Source organism: Bemisia tabaci, chromosome 3 (assembly GCF_918797505.1).
Source record: "Bemisia tabaci chromosome 3, PGI_BMITA_v3".
Classification (NCBI taxonomy): Eukaryota; Metazoa; Arthropoda; class Insecta; order Hemiptera; family Aleyrodidae; genus Bemisia; species Bemisia tabaci.
The window spans coordinates 52,742,861-52,764,985 of NC_092795.1; the positions used below are offsets into that span (position 1 = coordinate 52,742,861).

Sequence of the window (22,125 nt, forward strand, 5' to 3'; positions counted from 1 at the left end):
TTAATTTTTCCTGTAACCATTTTGAAAAGCAATCTTGCAGATAAAAACGGATATTTGAGAAAATATGAATTAATTAGGAGTAAATATTTCCTGAAATGCTTTGACTCTAAGTCCTGGGATTGAAGCATTAGATTGTGGTGGATGTTAAGATATTTTGTATTAGCTCTAGCGCTTGCGTAATTTCCTCCTTTAATCGTGGGATTTTGTATGCGCCTGTTCAGAAATTAGATGAATTTGAAAATAATAGATGTGATGTCACATTTTTATCTGCTTTGTCTGATTCTCTTAGATAAGGAAACACTATATTGAATGGGATTTTGTTTTTAATGGGAGTTGTCCGTCTTGTAATTGTTTTCATAGTATGCATCAAATTCTTAATGAAGCTAGTAGGAATACGTCACTGTATTCGCTATTCATTGAGTTGTTGTGGGTCAAAACTGACTATATAAGATGCTCTTAGTTAAATTTAGTCACCTGCTATTCATCAAACGATGTGATTTACTCGCTTGGTCCGAAATCAATTTGCACAACTAAAAAAGCAGTCCTCTCCTGTGGCTGACATCAATTATCACTCTTCTATCAAGCGTAATTTTGACATTTTAACACGAAAGTGTGAAGCTAAGATAATTATCAATTTTATGAAAATGTTTCTTTTTTATGCCTGAATTTCTCAATGCCCGTCTCAAAATTTCCAACATATTTTGTGTACGTGACTTTTTCTTAGTTAAAAGCGTCTTAACGCCGGGAACAGTGTTTCTTGAATTTGATGTAGACGCACTATCCTGTTTAAGATGTAATTCTTTCAGGAAGTTAAATTTATGATTAGTTCTCTTCTTTCATCACTCCCCCCCCCCCCAAAGAAAAACATATTACCTCGATATGAGACGAATGTTTCACCTCCCGGTTGCAGCCAGCGTAGCAGTCTTATTAGGTATTTTTTATTCTTTAAAAGTCACCGTTGGTATTCGTAGGTATAATCTTACGGCTGTAGAAATAGATGAACTGTTGAGAAAACACGAAATAATTCCTGATGTCATTCAAACTGCTCCGAAAAACGTTTTGCAGGTAAATGAGGCACCATAATTTGCGTTCTTTCCGTTTTACATAACACCGGTTCGTTCAGTGTAAAATGATGATAAGGAAAAGCTCCGACTAATCACTTTTTACTTTTTTTACTGTTTTACAAGGGTATCTCATACAGATCGATTCACCCTTTAACATTTTTTTAATTAAATATGGTATAAAAATAAAAGAAATGTTTATTTTATTTATAAAATATCTCTGAGCTTTTTCAACTGCTTTTTAAGTAGAACAACTCTGTCAAGTTCGTTCGACAAATTAACTTGCGTATTTGATACTTTCTTATGGAATCATAGTTAAAGCTAGATTGAGGTTGAGATTTGGAGGGAAGGAGTTTGTCCTGATTAAAATAAAATTAATCGTTATTAGTTGTTTTTTATTGATAAAAGCCACTGAGTGACCTCTGGCTTGTTGCCATTGCCGGAACGGTGCTTGCACCAACCTTTTTAGCGGTTACACTTAAAAGGAAATACAACCAAAAGCAAATTTTCCCCTCGTAGTAAGAAAAATAGGGTTAGAAAAAATGAGGAAAGAATATGATCCTGGTTCTTTTTAGGACCTGAATTGTTTGAATTTCTGATTAGAGTCACGGGTGGAATCTATAAAAAATACATTTTGAATATTTTTTAATATTATATTATTTGTATTATGTTATTTTTATTATTTATTATTTTTATTATTTTTTGAATATTTTTGAATATTTTAACTCAGAGCTTGACATCATTTTGAGCCAGCAGTACAGGGGGCTATCCAAGATTTACGTAAATGATTTTTTTCGATTTTATTTACCCCCTCCCCCTCTTAAGGCAGCCCTACACTCCCCTTTTTTTGATTTACGTAACGCTGACTTGACCCCCCGACCAGAGAATGCTGAGAAAACAGCTTGAAAAAAATTCGGGTTTTCTTTTTTGGAGCAGAAAAGATTCATTCGGGAAGGGCGGGATTTTCAATTTTTTGCACGTTTTTCAAAGTTTTTCACCCCTGCTCGGATCTGTTACGTAACGCTGGGATTGACCCCACTCCCCTCGTAACGCATCGTAACGCTGGCTCAAACCCCCCTCCTCCCTAAGTGCGTTACGTAATACTTGGACGGTCCTTAGGTTCATTTTAGATTGCAACGACAATGTAGATAATTTTTGACAGGTTACTTATTTTCCAACGCTTGTGAAATTTGGAAATGAAATAAATGCTACCGAAACAGATATGGAGCCCCCATTGATGGAATGGCCAGCAGATTCGGAGTACCAATACACACTAATTATGACAGGTAATAGCATTAACAGGATGACGTATTTAAATATTTTATGATCTTTATAAACAGAGTAAAGTAAGAGTACTCACAGTAAGAAAGAAACATACAGGGAACCAGGGTCTTTTTAGACACTATCTGTTCGGTATGGAGCAACACGTGGCGTGCAGCTCAACAACTAAATTTTGCACCCGAGTGTGTAGGACCGGCATCGTTGTTGGAGGTTTTTAGTATAGTTAGTAGTTATTTTGAAAAAATAAATGTTAAAAGTCGATGAAAATTCTAATTTGAGAGGAGAAATGAAACAGAAAAATGTAAAGTAAATTTATATACGACAAAATTGTATCTCAATAAAATAGCCCGTGTCCTGTTGCTGCTCTCATATTTAGTCACTTTAATACATTAAATTCACAGATCGAGAACGAAAGGTTTTATAATAGTCACTGTGTTAAGATTATATCATATTTAATTGATTTGCCTAGATCCTGACGTTCCAAATCGTACAACACCTTATGAGAAAGAATGGCAAAACTGGATAGTCGTGAATATTCCTGGCTGCAAATTCACGGATGGCGAAGTCCTCACAGAGTACATTCCACCATTACCGGATCAAATATATGGAGGTATGAGTATTAAACTTTCTTATGGTCAACAACAATATTCAAACCCTCAAACAATAATGCTCTCTCTCCGGAAATATAGAATAATCCTTTACTGAATAATTTCAGTAAAATTTGAGCTACGCTTGACAATATCTGCGAACAACACTAACTGAAATCTAAAAATAAGGATGGGCCAGTGTACGAGATAATTTCTTTACATCTGATCAGAGAACTTCATCTACACCCCTAGTAAAGCTTCATATCTCAACCTTTATATGTGTCTCGTCAATGATTTTAAATTTGTTCAATATCTGATTTTTCATTTCATAAAGGTTGTTCACCAGAGCAGAACACGACAAATGGAAAATTATAAGAATACAACAGAGAAATAATCGGATAAAAAAGGGAAAAACCCAGAAAAAAGAGAGAAAAAAAACGAAGAATGGAATAGTTTCTCTAAAACCACGCTTTTTTTGAGGAAAAAAACGAAAAATTAAAGAAGTGAAAAATTCAAAGATAATGTTATAAATTTTATATTTCTCCATAGGCGTGCATAGAGTGGTATTTCTAGCGTACAAGCAGCCGCTACTTGATATTATTTTCAGAGAGCCGGAACTTGGCGAGGAACAGTAAGTCAGATTTTATATAACCTAATGATATATTTTCTCAGTAAGTGAGCTTTGTATTGCATTCAATCATATTCCATTACTCTGGATGTTCCGAGCAGCAGAAAAGAAGGCCCAAAGGCAAGGTCCAATCTCCGGCTAGGAGAGATTGGACCAAGAGGCATCACATATGAAAATTGGCATTTTATTTCAAGTTGCTCACCTAGACTGAAACGAAACGAATAGTACGGAGCATTTCGTCGCTTTCATATGTATTTCGCAAAGGCGCCTACCTTTGTTTGACTACCGTGTCCTACTGCCGTTCCCGGCTGTCCGTTCTTAAAGAAATGTATGGGGGGGGGGGGACTGGACAGAGAAACAAACCAAGAGTTGACTTCTCTTGTTCGGTCCAATTTTCTGCCCAATTGAAATTTCCATCATTTTTCATTGGCAGGAATTCAAACTTTGCTTAACGCTCCTTACCTTACTTAGGTCCCCAGTCTCCTCTGATATAACAACCTAGGTCATATTTCCAAACTATAAATTAAACGGGCTCATACAGAGAATATCTTCAATCAGTTGGCACAAAAATCATGGAATTAACTTTTCCCTCTTTTTCGAGGAAAATAATTTTCCCATGCAAGTCTCAAAACTGCCTCAGTTATGAGAAAGTTTCCAATAATAGACGTCTTTAAGTCAACAGACTGTCAATTGGACTATTCCTACCAAACAGAACTATGTGCGGGTGGGAAAGATGGGGTGCTCTCTAGATATCTGCATAAGAAATAATGTAAATGCGCTGCCGCGATAGCGAAGAGAGCCGTCGGTGCAAAATTTTCGAAATCGAGTTTTCTTCAAAATTCGTCTAAACTCTTTTAGATGAAATTACTGAGACATCTAAAACAGCAAAATTCATCCTAATTTAATGAAAACGAGACGTATGAAAAAGCCGTAAGTGCACAAAAATGACATAGTTTTTTTCAAGACAGCCGTACGTGCATGAGAGCCAATGAAAACAGTGCTTTCAAGAGGAATGCCGCCCACATCTGCCGATTTCTAACCTAAAAATGTGTTTGTTGTGTGTCCAACACGCTACGACAAAAGCACGCAGAAGATAGCACGTATTGCAGTCTTGCCAAATACTAACCAATACTGAAAAAAAGTTCGGTAAATCCGAACTAGTTAGGATCATATATGGAACCAGATTTTGTTCGGTACACATAACCGAATTATTCGGTCTGTTCAACCAAATTGTCCGGTTTGTGCGACCGAACCATAATAAATTCTTACAGTTCGATTCAGTGGACCGAACAGTTCGGCTGAGCAGACCGAATAATTCGGTCGTGTGTACCGAAAAAAATCGTGGTTCCATATGATCCGAACTAGTTCGGATTTACCGAGCTTTTTTTTCAGTGATAACATGAAACTGAATTTTACCTTTTTCATATACTTTAAAATAAAATCGGTCGAGTTTTAATCCCCAAATGATTTCTTAGAGTCTATCGAATGATTGGTTGCGATTTGACAAAGAACGGAGGCTTCTTTTAATGAAATGTTCCACTCATAAGCTTCTAGGCCCTTTTTCTCAAAACTTCATTTTTGAACTTTCTGCTCCTCTTCGCTATCACGGCAGAGCGGTCGTGATTCCCTTTCGAGAGATGGTAAAGCGGGATTTTACATTCTGCCAAACGGAACTATGTGCCAACTGAATTCGGGACTCATGAGCCGTGGGCATGGCAAAAGAGCCTTGTGGATGGGGCTCATGAGTTAAAGCGGAGGATGGGTGACAACGGAGACGGCTTCGTTGCCGCTGATGTTACTATCGCTTCAAAATTCTCATACATTCTTATCGCTCGAGAACTAACTACATATCGACGGTGAAACTACCAAACCACGTATCTCGTTTGCGGTGTTTAAAAATCTACGCTCACATTTTATTTTTTTGAAGAAGACCAAATCAATATCATTCCTTGAAATTTTCACGGAATTTTCTCCGCACGAAGAAACAAAATCACAGAAATTTTCAAGACTGGATGTTAAGTAGTTTTTCCTTTAAAAAATAAAGTATGACAGGAAGTCTGCGACGCCGCAAACCGAGATACGTGGTTTGGTAGTTTCACCGTCGATATAGCACACCCAAACTTCCCCACCTGCACGCAGTTCTGTTTGGTAGAAATACAACCAATTGTTTTATCAATTTTTAATCAAACTATGTCGGGTATTTCTTTTTCAGAACATCTTACGAACATCGCGGTAAATTTTCGACAGAAAAGTTTGCAAAGAAATATAAATTAGGAGATCCTGTTGCAGTAAATTTCTTCTACCTAAGGTGGTCTAATATTGATTAAACTGTATTTTTCTGTGAGCGAAAACTATGAAAAAAAGAAATTTATGACGTTAAATATCATTTTGAACTTTCAACCTCTATCAGTACGCAGTATAAATTGAAAAGATCTGACCGTGGTTAGATGTGAGTGTGTCACTAGGGTGCGGCTTATACGATAAATTAAAATGATGAATTTCAAAATTGACAAGGGACCCCGCCGAAAACGTTCCAAATAATGTGAAAACAAACGTTGTAGAACGATTTTGCATTTGCTCAACATTTAGAGGTCCCAACGGACCCTTAAAATAGCAAAATTTGGCTAATTTTTGCATTTTTTAATCAATTTTGGCAAATTTTCTCAGGTCTCAAAGAAATTTCTGATTGATAATTTATTCGAAATAGGCAAAACATAGCCTAAAATGCACTCCATCCTCCAAGGCCCTCCATCCTCCACCTAAGGCCCTCCATCCCCCCAACCTCCCTCCCTTAACGCTCCAATAGAAATACACTCTTTAGAAACTACGCTATTTTGATAGTGACTAGAAATCGAGAGTAACTTTGGTAAAGACGGGTTGAAATGTAATGGTCCCAGGGTAGTTTTTAGCGCTGAGTCCAAAAATAACCTCCGTAAGGCTGGGTCAGGTCAACTTCCCCCGCAAAAATCTGGATTCTATTTAAAAATTGAGCTTTTCTGGAGAAAAATCAATTTTCTGGAATATCCGTGCATGATGGAGAAAAGCGAACATTCTTTTCGGAATCAGCAGCTAAAATTACATGGGTATCTGTGTATTGCATGCCTAATAAAGTTTCCATTCTGTTCCTAATATCGAGGTTTTTCGGACTAGTGCTCCTTTCCGCTCATGTAACAGTGGGCCACCTTAGTGTTCAGTGTGCCATTGCATCAGGACAATATCTTAGTACTCAAAGGTCAATGATTTTCCAACTTATGATTATAATGGTGACAGGTAAGAGGGTCAGATAGGTCACGATTTTGCAGTATGACAACCCCACGTATGCATTTAGGTTAGCAAGTCCTTGCAGGTGTGAACACATCTAATGGAATTGAATTAGTTAGAGATGGAGCGATGTGCTGTCATGAAAACGGCTGTGGGTCTTCTTTAGACGAGAAATTTCACTCTTCAAATAAAGTAAAGTTCTTCAAATAAAGTTGAAAACCGCTGATGCCGCAAGTTGGAATAATCCCATCAAACGCAGTGCGGCCGGCGCGGAAAGCATATTAGCGCCGTAGAAGACCGCAGGATACTTCATGCATTGCGCGCACAGGACGGTGCGCGCGGCGCATCGTATAGCGCCTTACAAGTCTGCAGGATACTTCATGCATTGCGCGTATACCACGGTGCACACTCAATGTCACTCGGGCTTCAAGTGTCACCAATGACAGTTGAGTTTGATCGTATTGTAAGCATAAGATAATAAAAACTAGAGTCCCACATAAATTGAAAGACGGACAATTGCTCCTCCTCTGGACCAATGTTACTTTCGATTTCTGGTCACTATCAAAATAGCGTGGTTTCTATAGAGTGTATTTATATTGGAACGTTAAGGGAGGGGGTTGGGGGGGATGGAGGGCTTTAGGTGGAGGATGGGGTACAATTGGACGTATTTCTACCAAACAGACCTATGTGGAGGTGAGAAAATATGGGGTGTGCTCCTTAGTTCTCTTTGCGTAAGAGTGAATGAGAATAATAAAGCGCCAGTGACGTCAGCGGCAACGAACGAGCGCCGCCACAACGGGGAGATCGTTGGAGGGAGTCTTTAACTCATGAGCCCTGTCCACAAGGCTCTCTTGCCATGCCCGCGGCTCATGACTGCCGCATTCAGTTGGCACATAGGTCTGTTTGATAGAATGCAATATCCCGCTTTTCCAATTCTACAAAAGGAATCACGCACACTTTTACATTGCTTCTTATGCAGCTTTCTAGAGCACACCTCATATTTCTCACCTCCTCATAGGTCTGTTTGGTAGAAATACGTCCATTTTAGGCTATGTTTTGCCTGTTTTGAATAAATTTATCAATCAGAACTCACTTTGAGACCTGAGAAAATTTGCCAAAATTGATTAAAAAATGCAAAAATTAGCCAAATTTTGCAATTTTGAGGGTCCGTCGGGACCTCTGAATATTGAGCAAATGCAAAATCGTTCTACAGCGTTTGTTTTCACATTATTTGGAACGTTTTGGCGGGGTCCCTTGTCAATTTTGAAATGCGTCATTTTAATTTATCGTATAAGGCGCACCCTAAGTATGTCGCGTAACGCATTACGTATTACTCTGAAGGCACGTAAGTGAAAGTGCGCTGGCTCAGAATGATGAAAATAATTGTTCTCGCCCCAAAAGTTATTAAAAAAGGGAGCAAACAGAACTCACTTTGAGACCTGAGAAAATTTGCCAAAGTTGATTAAAAAATGCAAAAATTAGCCAAATTTTGCATTTTGAGGTCCGTCGGGACCTCTGAATGTTGAGCAAATGCAAAATCGTTTATCTTGCGTAGTATTTTTTAACATATCTATGTGATCTATTTACATTAAATAAATGATGTAAATATAATTATGAAAATATTACTTGTAGAAAAAAAAAATTATTTTGTAGAAAGTGAGACAGTATTCACAATATTGAGAAAAGTGTTTTTCTCATAATGTTTTTTATATTACATTATTATTGATGGTGTAATTTTTCAAACCATTGAACCTTCAGAAAGCCCTCCTTCATATGGGATAAAATACAAGTAAATGGTAAAAATATTATTATTATTTTTTAATTATTAGTGATTTTTTTTTATCAATTTATTCATTTGATCTTCTTCATGAGTCTCCTCTCTACTGGTTTCTCCTCACAGTTTTCTCTCCTTCCTTCCCTCTTTTAATTCATGCTAGAGAATACTTTAATAGCTCCTGTTTTTAGATTAGCCTTTTCAATGTTATCAGAACGTAAGTGCCGGAGCAAGCACTGGGTTCAGTTATGTCATCGATCATCAGTCACAGTAAGTGAAACTTAGTGTATATGGGGGCAGTTCATTTGAAAGCGGTCTCTGCCGTTTGGTTCGTTTGAAGGTTTCTTGCTGGTAGAAAGTTAATATGACGGCATTTATAATATTTTGAAATTAGAGGGGAAAAAAATATGAAGGGATTTAGGATGCATTTTACACGAGTGGCAGGGACATCTTATGGAGCAAAACTAAATAAATCGATTGAACTACTCTTGAAACTGAATCGCTAGATTAAGTTTCTAGATTTACATTTCATGGCCGTGAGAGGAAATGAATCAGGGACTCCAAATTTCATTATAAGATGAAACCATTAAAGTTTTTAGTTCGCCTTACTTGTAACATCGTTGTCGCGAACAAAAATGTAATGTATGACACAAAATAGCGAAATTAAATATGTGAAGTGCATGTGTGAGTGTGGTTATGGCATCATAGATGATTGACAGGTAAATAAAATATATATCGTTACCGATCTAATAAAATGCCGATTCGAGTCCTTCGTCAGTTTATTTTAACTTCACACTTTACGATTTTTATAACGTGTACAAACACGAGAACTCCACCAACTCTTACATCCACATCTAAGCACAAGCAGAAACAATTGCGAGGAATACAGGAAAATTCAACAAAAGCGCCTCAAAACTCAACACTCATGGATCTGCCAGTTTTTACCCACGACGAAATCGACCCCGAGATCAAACCATACATTGATAAGGTCTACAATGACTCAGACTTCGACAAAATCGTCTACGCCGATGGTGACAAGGTAAAGTCCAAGGGTGCACACTCAGCATGCCTGTCAAGTTTTTAGACTTTTTTTATCACATATTGTAATGTCTTAAAGCAAATTTAGGTTTTTTATAACTTTTATAACTTATAGAAATATTCAGACTTCTAATTTATAACCAAATGGCAGGGGAGCCGGAGCCCGAGAGGTTAATCGAAATTTCTGGACTTATCTCCAGAAATGCTAAACACGCGGCAAGCTGTGCGTACAATATTTTCTGAATAATTTGTTGGAATAGGTTTTGTTAGTCAAATTCCCCATCACATGCTTCAAGAATCAGTTTTACTCTTACATGCACTAATAAGACAAATGGAACCAACACAAAATGAAAAATAACAAGGAACAGGACGCGCGTTGATGACGGGGCAGAGATACAACTATTCGTACTTGATGGATGGCCGTATTGCGTCAGCAAAATTGAAGGCGCCCTAGCGCGAGGCGTGAACCCGCAGTGCTCCTCTCTGTATTGCCAATGAAGTGTCATGCTGATTTGGGAGAAAAAATTATATACAAGGCCCGATCCGATCACGTCTCTTCTAACTTCGACTGTATTGCTCACGTAGCCCATTCAGCAACCATGCAAGAAAAAAAAATAAAAAAAAATAAATGAAACCAGATGGAACCAACACAGCGCTGCGCTGCTAGAGAAAAGCAAAGGGTGCGCGTTGATGACAGTGCAGAGTTATAACTGTTCGCTCTTGATAGATGTCCGTGTTGCATCTGCAAAATTGAAAGCAAGATACCCAAGTAGCAGTGATCGCGATAAATAGCGAATTTATCGGTTGATTATCGCTATTATATCGGTGACAATTTATCGCAATATTATCGAATGAAAAATTGCGATTGCTGGCGATTAAATCGCTATGCATCGCAATTTTTTGTTCGACAAAATCGCGATCAATTTTCCCGATAAATTCGAGATTACTTCGCCATATATCGCGATTTTTGCTTCTATAATATCGCGATAAATTGCCGGGCAATATAAATCGCGATTATACTGCAACAAGATCGGAGATGACCGCTCAGATTTTGGTGATCCTAGCGATTTTATCGCCGATAAAATCGCAATATATCGCGATTTTTCCGTTGAAAAATGCTACTTGGGTAATGGTGCTAGGCATGAACTTGCAATGTTCCTATGATGCCATCAAGACGTCCAAATGTTCAGTTTTAGTCTCATTGTCAGCTTATTTCCGAATCTGCACGACTAGTTTTCATTATTTTCGAACTGTAGATGTTTCATTTTTCTAGAAGAGTTTGCTGTTTTAAAACCTTTGAACTATTCCGCCGTCTTTTAATACCATAAATTCGTTATAATAAGCGATTATTTGTCCATCAGATTTATCATCCGGCCTCGACAGGTCCCTCTGTTTTGTGGAAAAAGAAGGCAAGGGTAGAATTGACCCACTGGCACATGTTAGTCCTGTGTAGAATTTCAGTGATTTAACTTGCCTAATTTCTATCTCGTTCCAACATCAAGGCCTTCATTAATACATTTTCCAAAGAATTTTCCTTCGTCCGCATCTTTAGCGCAAAAAAGTTATGACCTGCTCAGCGACATGTACTCTTTTATCCCGTTTTTTCATGTATACATAAGACGTGATAAATCAAAGCTTTGACATTTTGAGTGTGTAATTACACAGGATGTAATAAAACATTTCTGGAATGAATTTGTGAGAACTGGAACTAAAATCACTGTGCGGTATTTTTCCAAAATAACTATGAAAAATTGTATCTTAAATTGTTAGTGAGTAGCAATATAAGTGAATTCAGGAGAGCTGACGTTATTTTTTTTCTCCCTCGATTTAGGTCACCATTTTATACGACCGAGACAAGGAGTCAGAAGACGACGACCCGGAAATACAACGACTATTGAGGAAGATGAAAGAAGAATCCAACGACGAATACCGTCGAACAAAAATGAACTACTTCAATCATACCGTTGGTCACTTCCTCAACAAGACTGAAGAGGAGTTGAAGTTTTTACAAGAGCGGAACCAAATTTATGATGACTTAATAGAAAAACCGGCCCCAAATATTATACAGGTGTTGGACGTATTGTGTTATGTACTTATGCCCTCCTAAAATATAGCACCGCTGTATCTTCGACTTAAGATCATTGTGTTTAAATGTATATAACTTCTATTCTTTACGAAAAATGAGCTTCAATCTTATTGAGCTAAAAATGCTACAAAATTAAAATTATTCAATGTGAAAAATATTTTTTTTTTTTATACACTTGCATATAACTCGAGAATTATTACCGCTGCAGACCACTGTTTAGAGAGCTGTTTTGAAACATAGGACGAGGGGTGAGGAGGAGAGAGCAAAACAAAAAAGCTAATATTGCCGACACAATCCACTGAATGCGGTACCAAGAATATAATATGAATTATATAGATAAAAGTTTTGTTCGATAATCTAGATAAAGTAAAGCTTCAGTCTTTTCTGTCTTACATATAGAAATACAATTATTATGAAGGTTTGTATATCGTCATTCAAGAACTGATCTATCCCTTTGATCTGCAGGTTGCGTACGGCAAAGTTGTAGTTGCGCTCGGGAATGAAATTCATGCAAAACATACAACTAGGATGCCATCGTATGTCACATGGCCGGCAGAGGACAATTCTCAGTACTGCCTGATAATGACAGGTAAGGAACGTATTGGGTATTTATATCAGTGAATTGGCAATTATATTGCCACTAAAACACTCTCAAACTCAAAATAGCAATATTCTTTCTATCGCGGTGGTCCTCCAAGAGAATTGGAATATAATGGGTTTTTTTCAGACATATAATCGCGCAAAAATCACCAAGGATCCTGAAAAAAGTCTGAAATCCACTCCTTTGCATAAAATCTGCGAAGTATGCATGACAAACTTTTTCGAATTTCCCGCGTCCATGCATGGACATATAATCTAAGTTGACAGTGCTCAAGTTTGCTTAAAGCCTCAGACAGCGTGCCTAACTTGAGTAAATAAACAAGTGTGTAAACTTTTTCGAAAGTTCGATTTTAATCATTTCAATTTTTTCCAAGCGCCCGTTTCCTCTTATTTATTTATTTTATTTTAGAAAAAAAAGTTTTAAATTGATAAAAATATTACGTGAGGAAATTTTCAACAGTTTGAAAAGTTTTTGTTTGCCTAGGTTAGATTTTCTCGAGTCTCTCTCTCGGCAAACCTGACTGATGCCGGCCGGCCGATGAGAAAACCTGCCACCCGACGCGGTAAATTTGAAATGTGCTGGTTACACGCTCAAATTTCCATCAATTTCCGATCAAATGGTGACTGGTACGCACCATCTACCATCTTTCTGCGGCCTGCAAAAATTGTATGGTACATGATGGAGCTGTGGGGCTTATCCTTCATCTGATTTCCACACAACCGTGCTTATTTCATGCTTATTTCAATCAACACGCTGTTTTGATTAATTTTACTCATCAATCTAGATAACTCTCGACCGCCATCTTGGTCATCATTTTGATCAGAATTTGACGGAAATTTGAGCGTGTAACCAGGCTAAAAAAAACGCGTTCAAAAACAACTATGCAGGTTGTGCGCTAGGGAGTGGATTTCAGAATTTGTTGATGTGCCTAGCGATTTTGGTGTGATTTTACCTGTAGAGTGTCTGTTCACATGGCTGGGTCTCTTGCATGCAACGGACCCATAAACATTTTATATTTTAGCAACATGACCTCCGCTGGCTCTATGATTGATTATTTATATGACACTTCAATATTACTTTACCGTCTGAAGTCCTGTAAACTTCATAGAGACCTCCCGGGAAAAATTATTTTCTCTGTTGTGCTTTTTGCGTTTTGACAGATCCGGATACGTCTTATCACTCCCGACCGGGAAAACCGAGAGAATATCAACACTGGGTTGTCGTCAATATCCCCGGCAATAATTTATCTGGTGGAGAATTCATAACAGAATATGTCAGACCTCACCCAGAGTTCGATGGAGTTGGTAAGTAGCTTAGAGTATATACGCTGATTTGGTGTATGAGAGGAATGTCTTTCGTCAAACCTAATGATGCGCATGAGTTTGCATGATATTGTCTCCTGCAACCACACTGACCACTAGCAGTTTTAACAATGAACAATAGAAACAAGCAGTGATCTGTAATGGTGTTAATAAGGCGCGTTGTTAAGTCACGCATCAACATGATCATTTTCATTTACAGAGATTGTATTGTAAGAAAGTATAGCACATGAGGGAATTGCACGATCTACGACAGTAATCGATGGTGAATCGATTTTTGAAAAAATCGATTTTGGCACGCTGATCTTTGGCCAGGGCCGGTTCTCTTCCCTCCAAGATCGAAAGAATCAGTTTCTTTCCATAATTCTTAAATTTAAAAAAAAAAAAAAAAAAAATCTTTTAATTTGTTAGAGAGAAGGGTACTAGCATGATTCATTGCAAATATCCTTTTATTTCTTGTGAGAAGTCCGAAATTATCCAAACATTTTAATTCGCCTAGGATCAAATTGGATCGGATCGTCTCATGATAAGTTAGGCAAACCCGATTGGTTAATTTTGAAATTTTAGATTGGTGGGAAAAATCTGAATTAGAAATGTATCATGCCTCTTAATTATATGGATATTGCATGTTATAGAGTACGCTCGGCTTATTGATCCGAAATACTATAATTCAAAATCTTGAGAATACCAAGAAAATGCTGTGAAAAAGTCTTGAAAAACTTGAAAACATGGAGGGAAGTATTTTCCGCAAAGAAATTCCAGTTCTATGTAAAAAAAAAACATTGTAGGTAGTTGATTTTAAATAAATTATTTTTTGTAGAATAATTTTCTTTAGTTCAGTGTTACCAAACTCTCAAAAGTTAGAGCAGATAGTATGACGTCCAACGAGTACATTTGTCAGCTCACTATAATTTATTACGCTCTTCTCTGCACTTTCATTGACACACTTGTTCTCATTTTTCTCAGGTTTCCATCGATTCATATTTTTCGTTTTCAAACAAGAGAAAAAAGACAAAATATACGATGAAATCAAGCTTAGCCATATGTAAGTAAATTATTCGTGTGCTATTTATTTAGTAGGCTTTGTCATTTAATGTTCTATTGTCAATAAGATCAAAGTGGTGAGCTCAAAGCGAACACTGATGAGCCGTTACCATACCGTTGGCCAATCAGGTTATGCCCCATACAAACTTTACTTCGAGATCTCACCAACAGCTTTTCACAAGGAGGTAACTATACAGGGTTATCCAAAAGTCACTGACCACCCCTGTAACTTTTTTCCAAATTGAGATAGAAGTTTGAAACTTTGGGAATGTTCCTCGGTCTAAAGTAGCAACTTTTTGGTCCCCCCAAAATTTTGGGGGGCGGGGGCTAACTTTTTTTTTTCAATGGCAACGCCCCCTTTGTGATACCTCATTCGAAAGATAATAAAAAAATCAAATTTTTGGCGCAAACTGCAAGTCAAAATGTTGAGTTTTGACAAAATGGCGGCCGGTCAAAGTTCAAAATGGCGGAAATTTGGCATCTCCGTTGATTATTGACGGATTGGTGTGAAACTCGGAATCTTAGGGTTTTTCGAGATGAGAAAAACGATTCTGGCATTGGTTTTCCAGAAAAGTCAGTCCTTTTCAAAATGGCGGCGGTCAAAATGGCGGCCTAGAGCAGGAAGTGGATATTTAGGCTGCATATCGTTGGATTTGCATGAAACTTGGTATCTGGGGGTATTTCGGCACGAGAAGAACGAATATTTCAATGGATATCTGAAATTTTGACAAATTCCAAAATGGCGGCGGAAACATGGCGGGAAATCAGTTTTACGGCTGTTTACCGATGGATTAGCATGAAATTATTTGATATTTCAAGAATCTAACGAAAGATTCCTTTTTAACCAGTCAAAAACCGCCAGGATATCGAATTTCATGCAAATCCATCGGTAAACAGCCGTAAAACTGATTTCCCGCCATGTTTCCGCCGCCATTTTGGAATTTGTCAAAATTTCAGATATCCATTGAAATATTCGTTCTTCTCGTGCCGAAATACCCCCAGATACCAAGTTTCATGCAAATCCAACGATATGCAGCCTAAATATCCACTTCCTGCTCTAGGCCGCCATTTTGACCGCCGTCATTTTGAAAAGGACTGACTTTTCTGGAAAACCAATGCCAGAATCGTTTTTCTCATCTCGAAAAACTCTAAGATTCCGAGTTTCACACCAATCCGTCAATAAACAACGGAGATGCCAAATTTCCGCCATTTTGAACTTTGACCGGCCGCCATTTTGTCAAAACTCAACATTTTGACTTGCAGTTTGCGCCAAAAATTTGATTTTTTTATTATCTTTCGAATGAGGTATCACAAAGGGGGGTTGCCATTGAAAAAAAAAGTTAGCCCCCGCCCCCCAAAATTTTGGGGGGACCAAAAAGTTGCTACTTTAGACCGAGGAACATTCCCAAAGTTTCAAACTTCTATCTCAATTTGGAAAAAAGTTACAGGGGTGGTCAGTGACTTTTGGAAAACCCTGTATATACTTTTAATAAATCAGTGTTCGTTGAAAAGTGTTGAAATTATTTTTTGATCCAGCTGGACCGAAAAATGTCGAGAGCATTTTTTTTAAGTTGAAAAACTAATGTTTTTCTTAACTTTTTTCAAGTCTGAATATATCCCTAACCTCCTTTTGGTAAGATGCACTAAACATGTTAAGATAATACTCTAATTTATTTCACCTACAATTTTTTTTGTTTTTCCAGACCTGTGAAATCTCTACGAAAAGGCTTTTCGACGAAACTATTTGCAAAGAAAAATAATTTGAAAGGACCTGTAGCAATTAATTTCTTCATAGCACGATGGGATAAAAGCATTGATGAGGAAGAGGAAATTTTTGGACCATTAGTTCACGGACAAAACATATAAATATTTTATCAACGATTTTTGTAATAATAAAATGGTTTCTGCTACAAAAAAAAAATCATGAGGCAGGGCCAAAAGAAGATGAGGGATACGAGACAGGAGACGAATTTGATGGTTTGTACTGTATAAACCCGTCAGTTAAATAGCCAAGAATGTGCATTGTCTACGCTGTCCTTACTGATTCCAATGTTAAAATTAATTTTAGGTAGCTAAGTGATTTTTTACATAGTATATGTTACGTATCATATTACTGCACTCCACGTGAAAGACAATAATTAGCTCTTAAAAACATTTGTAGATTTGGTGAGAAAAAACTATACTTACACTAGAACTACTACACACTAAATAATACAGCGACATCTTTAATGGCTTCTTTTGGTATACCATTGTTAAGTGTGTCCTTTATATCTGTTCCAGTTATATCCTTGTTATCTGTTGAGATAATTATAGTGCTGATATCTTTGGGTCTGTTTTTTCGGAATTGTTTAATTATTTCGTCCGTTTTCTTTTCTAGTATTTCTTTATTTGTTAGTTTTGGTCCGAAATTTATTTCATTGTTCTTGTTGGTTCCTTTTTTCTCAATTTCTTCGATTTTTTTGTTCAATTTTTTGAATTTATTCATAAATGCTTTTTGATTTTCTTTAAAATTACTAGACATATCTTTTATGGTTTTTTCTAATTGTAATACTCGATCTTTGAGTTCTCTATTCTCTCTCCTTGTTTTTTCATATATTTCTTTAAGGTCTTGATTCTTTCTTCTGTTAATTTCAAGGATCTCTTTAATCATTCCTTCTATATCTTCTATTTTATTTTCAGTATTTTCACCGTGTTTATCTCCGTTTTCATTCACTTCTCCATCTCTTCCATTATTACTCTGATTTTTACCTATCGTTTCTTAGTTTGTTGTTTTTCTTTGTCCTCTTCTTTTTCCGTTTTAGTTCCTCGGTGTCTGTAAATGATCTCTCAAATAAATCCGATTCATCTGATGATGAAATTTCCGTATTGTCATTGGATCTTTGTCGTTTAGTCGACTGTGACTCGAATTCCACGTTTTCAATGTTTTCAGTTTCTTTGTCTATTGTTGTTTCTGTTATAGGGGTAGAAGTTCTAAATTCCGATGAATTCTTTGGGTCCATTTGTTTTCCGTCATTTAGGAGTTCGTCAAGTTTTTCTTGTAGTTTTTTCCTCTCTATTACGTCCTTTCTCAACAGGGATTTTGTGATCGTTTGTTGCGCTGGTCCTGCCTCTTTCCTTACAAATTTACTCTTCGAATTTTTCCCATCTGTCCTCAGAATAACATGGTGGTTATCAATTCTTTTATTGCATTCATCTAATTTGTCCGTGATTTCTTTAACTAGTTGTATCTTCTTTTGATCCGGAATTTCATCTTTTGTCTTGTCCGGGTTTTCTGATGTTAAGGGTTTCTCTAGATCGGGGTTCATGTTCGATTCTCCTTCGGTGTTTTCATTAATGATTATAATTTCAGGTGTCAATGGGTTTGGTGGGTCATTGCTTCCTTCAATTGGGTGTGGTTTAGTGGACATTTCTCTACGGTTGAGATAGAACTTCCTCTCAAAACGCGCTTTTGAACCGCAATCAGTCACTGCATGGCTCAAACATTTGCAGATTTTGCAATAGTATTTGGAGTGCCAGATACACTTTTTCATGAAGCAGAGTCCGTCGCGTCTCGCGTCGCGCGTGTTCGCGCGTCGTCTCTCACGACTTGTCGTTCCCCGCGTCACGAGTTTTAATCTCTAAGTCCAAAACGAGCTTTTTCTTGCACTAATTAGTTTAATCAAACAATGTACATTTATGTCTTTATCAGATTTGATTAATTGTTTCTATTGGGTGATTCAAGTGAGTGTGGCTACTATGTTGCCATTTTTATGACTAAATGCGCATGCGCGCGGCGCAGAAAAGACGAAAATTCTGTCCTAGATTTGGCAAAATTCACACTCACACATTCACAATCACTTCAATTCTAAACGTTACATAATCACTCTGATCGCACTAAAAGTCAATTTTTCGTCCTAAAGGGACGGAAAACGCACACAAAAGTCACACAGCAAGATTCAGGCACTATTCAACATTACTTTTCACAAAAAATCCAGATGTAAACAATCAACGGAGATGTAGAAGGGGTTAAAAAAGGCGAGACGAAGCGGAGACGGGTCTTCACTGTCCAAGAGCGCTGTTGCCAACCTCATTTAAATATTTTATCAACAATTTTTGTAAAAATGAAATGGTTTCTGCTACGAAAAAAAAAATCGTGAGGATGGGCCAAAAGAAGATGAGGGATACGAGACAGGAGACGAATTTGATGGTTTATATACTGTACAAACCCGCCAGTAAAAGCCAAGCATGTGTATTTTCTACGCTGTCCTTACTGATTCCAATGTTAAAATTAATTTTAGGTAGCTAAGTAATTTTTTTCATAGTATATGTTACGTATCATATTACTGCACTCCACGTGAAAGACAGTTAGCTCTTAAAAACATTTGTAGATTTCGTGAGAAAAAACTATATACTTACACTATTTTATTAAAAAAATCTAATCTAACGAATCAATAAGCATTCTGTACATAATGCCAGTTTACTCATTTTAATGCGAACCTCAAAACGAAACCCGCGGCTCTAATAAAAAAAATCTATTTTCGTCGGGTCTGTGTGTCTTGCATCTGCAGCCAACAGTTTCCAAGTTGACGAATCGTGAAATAGTAAATTATTTCAACTGTACTAAGTAAGCTAGCATCGACAAAAAGTGAAACTGCACCTCCCATGGATACTGAAACAAAATCGTGCATCAATTTTACAAATAATACAAAAATAGTTTCTTTGTGCTACCGGTGCAATATATAGGAATAGCATCACTCCTCAGTTGACGTCAATGGTGCAAAAACAGTAATCAAAATGTTTAATGGTATCTGAGTTAGTCCTAAGTTCACAGTAGCTGCATCAAAGGTGTTTACATTCCGTCGGAGTTCAGAGATTTGGATAAGCTTCTACAGGCTAGGTGTTTTTCTACTGCCTGTTTTAAAATATGAATGTAGGATAGAATTTCATCCAATGACGTTTCATAGATGATTATTACTGATGCCTCATCGAACTTACCAACTAAATCAATTTGACGCCTCACTACGTTACGACGGAATCTTTTGCTCGGCAAATACGCAAGTTTCAATTCCATGGAATACAACGGCTCCGCTATCCTGGAATCATGTGAATTAGTAGCAAGTTATTAAATACATTAGTTTTGATCGATATTTAGAGTCTTAAAACATTGTATTTAAATGGAGGAAATAAATTGTGGATTCCACGAAAATAATAAACCTTACTGTAGTTTGCTAGGTCTGTCAAATATTTTTTTAAAAATGCAGACGGCAGGATGCCAATTTTACTGTAGATCATTACAGCGGGGCTCGCATGATTTTTTCTTGAATGAAAGGAGGAAAAATGTTAGTACTCACTAATAAGTAATACGATGATTCATTAAAAATACTTAGTTTTACCAAAATGTTTGTTCTTGTTCATTGATTAAGTTTATCTGAGAAAAATATTCCTTACTTGGTGATCTCCCCATCCATTCGTTGCAATTCGATGTCATCACAGTTGGGCTCACAGTAACAATCGCTGCCACCCTAGAGTGAGCCCTGCAACTTTTTCAGTGAAAATTGAAGATAGTTATTATTCAAACATAACAGACCGTTTAAATCACACTGTTCGCTCGGTTCTGAAATATAAAACGCCGAAGGTAAATGCGGCATAATAAATCAAATGTTTCAAAAAGTCGATGAGATGAGCATTATTTTCCTACATTAACAATTAACAATGAATATCACTCATCATCCTCAGAGATACTGCAAGATCTTCGATGATCATCAAGACAATAATGCCCGGTGATGTAGCGTGCTTTGCGATGGATTAATAGATCGTTATTTCGACTTATATATCTGTCATTTAAACCTGTGAAAAAGGATCGATGGCACACGGTAAAAATCGATTCCTTACCATATTTTAAAATGGGAAAATATCGATAATAGATAATTAACACCTCGCAACTGGTGGTACCAGATGAAAATACAGCCCACTGAGAATGTTTTAACTTGAATTTATGTGTCAAAACAAGCGGGTTTTAAGGAAAGGAACATGGTGAGGAAACGGTGAACATGTGGTATTACTGCCTTGCAATCCTTGCAATACAGCAATTGTTCCAAGATAGCGTTTTAGGTCACTGACATCTTGAATATCTGATTTTTAAAAATCGGACGGAAATATCGACATTTACGTCAAAAAGTACCACTTAACACCAAGTTTCACAAAAATCGATCGAACAGGAGCTGCGTGTCTTTTTAAGATTAATATAGATGTACATACTGCCGTGCTAAGGAAGAACGCCGTATGAACATTAGAGAGATTGTCAATTCTCAGGACAAAACTTGTATTTTTAGAAAAATTCCTTGAAATTTTCATATATTTTAAATTAAATTGCAGGCAAAATTGTCTGAAAGATTTTTAGGAAATTGTTAACAATTTTTCCGGTAAAATCGTTATTTATTGAAAGACATAGGTCATCGCTTAAAGTATCATGCGGCTTTCTTCCTCAGCACAGCAGCATAGTGGTGTGCGATATTAGTCAATTTGCGTCCGTTAAGGCGCCTTCAATTTCGACTGATACTGTGCAATACTTCTGTGGCGGAATATTTGCTCAGAGCGCCTTCCAAAGTGTCGCTTCAACTTGATGGCAGGAGATCACGATCTTCACCTATTTTTTCCCGCAATTACACGCTGGCAATTGTGCAGTGGCACATTTTCTCATCATCGACGGTGCGGACAAAAACATTCATACCTAAATTTGCTAATCTCTGATTTTAAGTAGCTAAATATTTTGCCTCTGGCTTTCAATGTATTGTACTCAGTGTGTAAAACTACTGTTCAGTGTCTAATTTTTTTAAAGAATATTTTTTTCTATAAATTTAAATCATAAATAAAAATCAGTCTCCATCTGATTCTTTTAAGATAAGAATCTCCAAGTCAGCTTTTATTGTGACAGCAAAATGTCTCTTATCTTAATGACTTAACAAATTGCATACGCAAATTGCAAATTGTACTTGACTTAGGAATGAGGTGAGAGGTGCAGTTGCAAAGCTCAAGTTGCCTGTTGCGACGACAGTTGATAATGCAGGCGCTGAAACTGTGTCGGTCGCTCACAGTTAACGCGTTCTCCTCAGCGAAGCGACATTTTCGTTGCTTGATTCTCACCGAAGCCACCTCATCATCATTGACTGTTTCTTTAAGGATTATGCTGAAGTCCATGTGTGTTTGTGCACTTTGAAGTATTAACGCGTTTGATGCGTCCGCATTATAGAATGGTACGTCCACCCGAGTATGCATGTACACCTTCGAGATATACGGATAACATAATAATCCTTCAGGTTAGATCCGAATTTCTGTGCAGATTTACCTAGAAAGAATTTCGTAAAAGTGGGGTGGTTCCTTTCGTCGGACTGAAAGTGACTAAGTAAAGCATGTCTCTTCAATTCCAAAGATGGTTTATTATCGTCAAGGGTAGAACTCAAACTAAA

The 22,125-nt window shown here is 37.1% G+C and overlaps 2 protein-coding genes across 4 annotated transcripts; both read left to right on the forward strand.

The window, feature by feature from the left end:
- Positions 1-403: 403 nt before the first annotated feature.
- On the forward strand, positions 404-5,938 carry LOC140224310 (protein D2-like). 3 transcript variants are annotated; one of them, XM_072298754.1, is made up of 5 exons: positions 406-1,065; positions 2,224-2,347; positions 2,812-2,952; positions 3,479-3,560; positions 5,770-5,938. In XM_072298754.1, exons 1-5 carry the CDS (start codon positions 880-882, stop codon positions 5,882-5,884), a joined length of 648 nt encoding a protein of 215 aa, XP_072154855.1. In that variant the 5' UTR covers positions 406-879; the 3' UTR covers positions 5,885-5,938. The 3 variants fall into 3 exon arrangements, with proteins under 3 accessions (XP_072154857.1, XP_072154855.1, XP_072154856.1); XM_072298755.1 differs by having other exon boundaries at positions 410-931; XM_072298756.1 differs by lacking the exon at positions 2,224-2,347 and having other exon boundaries at positions 404-931.
- Positions 5,939-6,090: 152 nt separating this feature from the next.
- On the forward strand, positions 6,091-21,912 carry LOC140224302 (putative odorant-binding protein A5). The gene is made up of 6 exons (XM_072298662.1): positions 6,091-9,631; positions 11,462-11,698; positions 12,182-12,305; positions 13,478-13,621; positions 14,603-14,681; positions 16,384-21,912. Exons 1-6 carry the CDS (start codon positions 9,347-9,349, stop codon positions 16,544-16,546), a joined length of 1,032 nt encoding a protein of 343 aa, XP_072154763.1. The 5' UTR covers positions 6,091-9,346; the 3' UTR covers positions 16,547-21,912.
- The last annotated feature ends 213 nt before the right edge of the window (positions 21,913-22,125 follow it).

Excerpts from the sequence above, each read along its gene's own strand:
- LOC140224310 (XM_072298754.1), top strand. The coding sequence starts at position 880 with ATGAGACGAATGTTTCACCTCCCGGTTGCAGCCAGCGTAGCAGTCTTA. Across the intron at positions 1,066-2,223 it reads CTCCGAAAAACGTTTTGCAG|GTTACTTATTTTCCAACGCT; the intron begins GTAAATGAGGCA and ends AATTTTTGACAG. Across the intron at positions 2,953-3,478 it reads ACCGGATCAAATATATGGAG|GCGTGCATAGAGTGGTATTT; the intron begins GTATGAGTATTA and ends ATTTCTCCATAG.
- LOC140224302 (XM_072298662.1), top strand. The coding sequence starts at position 9,347 with ATGCCGATTCGAGTCCTTCGTCAGTTTATTTTAACTTCACACTTTACG. Across the intron at positions 12,306-13,477 it reads GTACTGCCTGATAATGACAG|ATCCGGATACGTCTTATCAC; the intron begins GTAAGGAACGTA and ends GCGTTTTGACAG. Across the intron at positions 13,622-14,602 it reads CCCAGAGTTCGATGGAGTTG|GTTTCCATCGATTCATATTT; the intron begins GTAAGTAGCTTA and ends CATTTTTCTCAG.